This window comes from Adelges cooleyi, unplaced genomic scaffold (assembly GCF_023614345.1).
Source record: "Adelges cooleyi isolate 19-005CV unplaced genomic scaffold, UGA_ACOO_1.1 ACOO_flye_CR_arks_rails_tigmint_CR_PRNA_41, whole genome shotgun sequence".
In the NCBI taxonomy this organism is placed as follows: domain Eukaryota; kingdom Metazoa; phylum Arthropoda; class Insecta; order Hemiptera; family Adelgidae; genus Adelges; species Adelges cooleyi.
In genome coordinates, this window is record NW_026096090.1 from 804002 (window position 1) to 806091 (window position 2090).

At 42.6% G+C, this 2090-nt stretch overlaps 1 protein-coding gene across 1 annotated transcript; it reads right to left on the minus strand.

Annotated features, from left to right (window-relative positions):
• Positions 1-294: 294 nt before the first annotated feature.
• LOC126841916 (uncharacterized) lies at positions 295-1319 on the minus strand. Its single transcript, XM_050578715.1, has 2 exons — positions 1039-1319; positions 295-920 (listed from the first exon to the last, which is right to left on the minus strand). The coding sequence occupies exons 1-2, from the start codon at positions 1150-1152 to the stop codon at positions 546-548; spliced, it is 489 nt and encodes a 162-aa protein (XP_050434672.1). The 5' UTR covers positions 1153-1319; the 3' UTR covers positions 295-545.
• Between the last annotated feature and the right edge of the window lie 771 nt (positions 1320-2090).

Below are 2090 nucleotides of genomic sequence, written 5' to 3' on the forward strand. Positions count from 1 at the left end.
CAAGACAGCGATTTCAATATTGTTATACGCAATTTACATAATATAATATAGTATAAATAAGACACACAATAGTTAAAAAATAAAGTTATTTTCTACAATAATAATAATAAAAAAAAACAGTATAAATAAGATAATGTATATAATAAAAATATGTAATACATTTTTTTGTTTGTTTGTTTAAAGGCTCGCAAGACGTTTAATTTGTATTATTAATTGTTTTTTTTTTTTTGCGAAAAAATATCATCCCATTAAACATAATATAGATGGAAAAAAAAAAGTTCTTAAGAATAATTAAAACTAATAGTTAAATAATTTATATTATATATAAATAATAATATATATCGTTATATTATTTCATAATATGAACACATCGAGGTGGTAAATTACTTTTCTAAGAGATCTCGTATTTGTACAATACGTAAATAAATCATTTGTATTATATAAAAAAAAAAAAAAAAATGAAAGACGATCGGGTATGCGATCACATCAACAGGAACAATTTAACAACAACAACGACAAAACTTTCTAGTAATACCTTTTTGCGTTTAACGTACGTACGGTTGTTGTCTCTGGGCGACCTGTTGCCGGGTGAACGACGGTTGTCCCAAGGTGCGGATGTCGGACTCGAACCAGAAGTCCCGGGACATGTAGTAGTGGGCTTCGGGCAGCAGAGACATGAGCTGTTGTTCGGGCTGTCGGAGCTCTTCGAACGATAAGCCAAGTCCGGACTCGACGCTGACGGAATCGGAATAGTAGTCGTCCTCGTCGTAGACCACGGCCTGGGACAGTTTGCGTTCGATGTATTCGTTCTGCAAGTTCTCAAGTTCTTCGGGCGACAGGCCACGTGGGTCCAGGGCGGAACCTTGGACCGGGGTGACCGCGTTCCGGCGGCAGAGGGCACGGAGTATCGGTTTTAAAGTCTAAACATAAAAAAAAAAAAACAAATCCGTTAGATCAGCAGTTCGTGCGGCGGTAAACATCGGAAAAAGATTTTTCGAAAAACGAAATTGATTGTTATTAATTTCAAACGACGCTTACCTTGTTGATTTTGTGCATTTTCCTGGAGACGAACGACCGTTTCTTGTGGACCGCCTCCCAGTTTGTGGAGTTTTGCATGTGTTCGAAGTCGAAACTGTTGGACAAGTATGCCATTTTTGTTTTGTTTCGGTTGTTTTGCGACGACGACGGCGACGAAAAAAAGCACTGATATCCGGCGTACACGCACACAAACGCCGATAGCACTGAACAGGGACGGCGACGGTAGTGGCGACGGTCGGTACAGGGGAAATGAGTATGGTCGGTTGTGCGCGGTAGGCAGCTCGAATGCAGACTGATGCTTGTTGAACGGTCGAAGGGCTCTTATATAGGGGAACGGGTCCCCGACGGGCAGGTGCGGGCAGATGCGACCGCGTATACTGTACAGTGTATATTATGATATTGTATATATATATGTATGTATGTATGTATGTGCACTGCAGAGCCGGTCTTGTGTATAGCGCGCGCGGACCGTGAGAAACGTCGGATTCTCGCGATCCCATGGCAAGGGCGGCAGATGGCGAACGCGAACGACCCTCGCACTGATCGCAAGCCAACACCTGCGCCCCGAAAAACCAACGCCCTCGCCCGTGACCGCCGCAGATTGATCCACACACCCACCCCTCCTTCAGCCGACCCTCGCCCGAGTACGATTTTTTTCCCCATACACTATTCTTGGCCCCCGTTCCTTTTCATCGGATCCTTCTGCGGGACCCGTTCGGACACGCACAATACCGTAAGATCACGGGACCCTTTTCTTAGACCATATTATTGGTGCCATTACCATTGCCATATCATTGTCGTTTCCCTTTTTTTCCGCACTTACCAGTCCTCTAAACACTAATCCTTTTTATACATATATATATATAATCCAAGAGAAAAAAGAAGAAAACCCATTGATCGCCCGCAACAGGCCGAGGGTCAAGGAATATGGATGGCTAGGTTAGTGGCTAAACCTTCTGTAATATCGAAATAGCTTCCGAAAAAAAGGATTGGAATAATTAAAGACTTAGTTTGCTCCAAATTAACCCTTTTCAGACAGAACGAGCAGATCG

What these genes read in the sequence shown, in the direction of transcription:
- LOC126841916 (XM_050578715.1), bottom strand. Translation starts at nt 1,152, where the DNA reads ATGGCATACTTGTCCAACAGTTTCGACTTCGAACACATGCAAAACTCC. An exon ending in AAATGCACAAAATCAACAAG is followed by an intron (nt 921 to 1,038) that starts GTAAGCGTCGTT and finishes TTTTATGTTTAG; the next exon opens with ACTTTAAAACCGATACTCCG.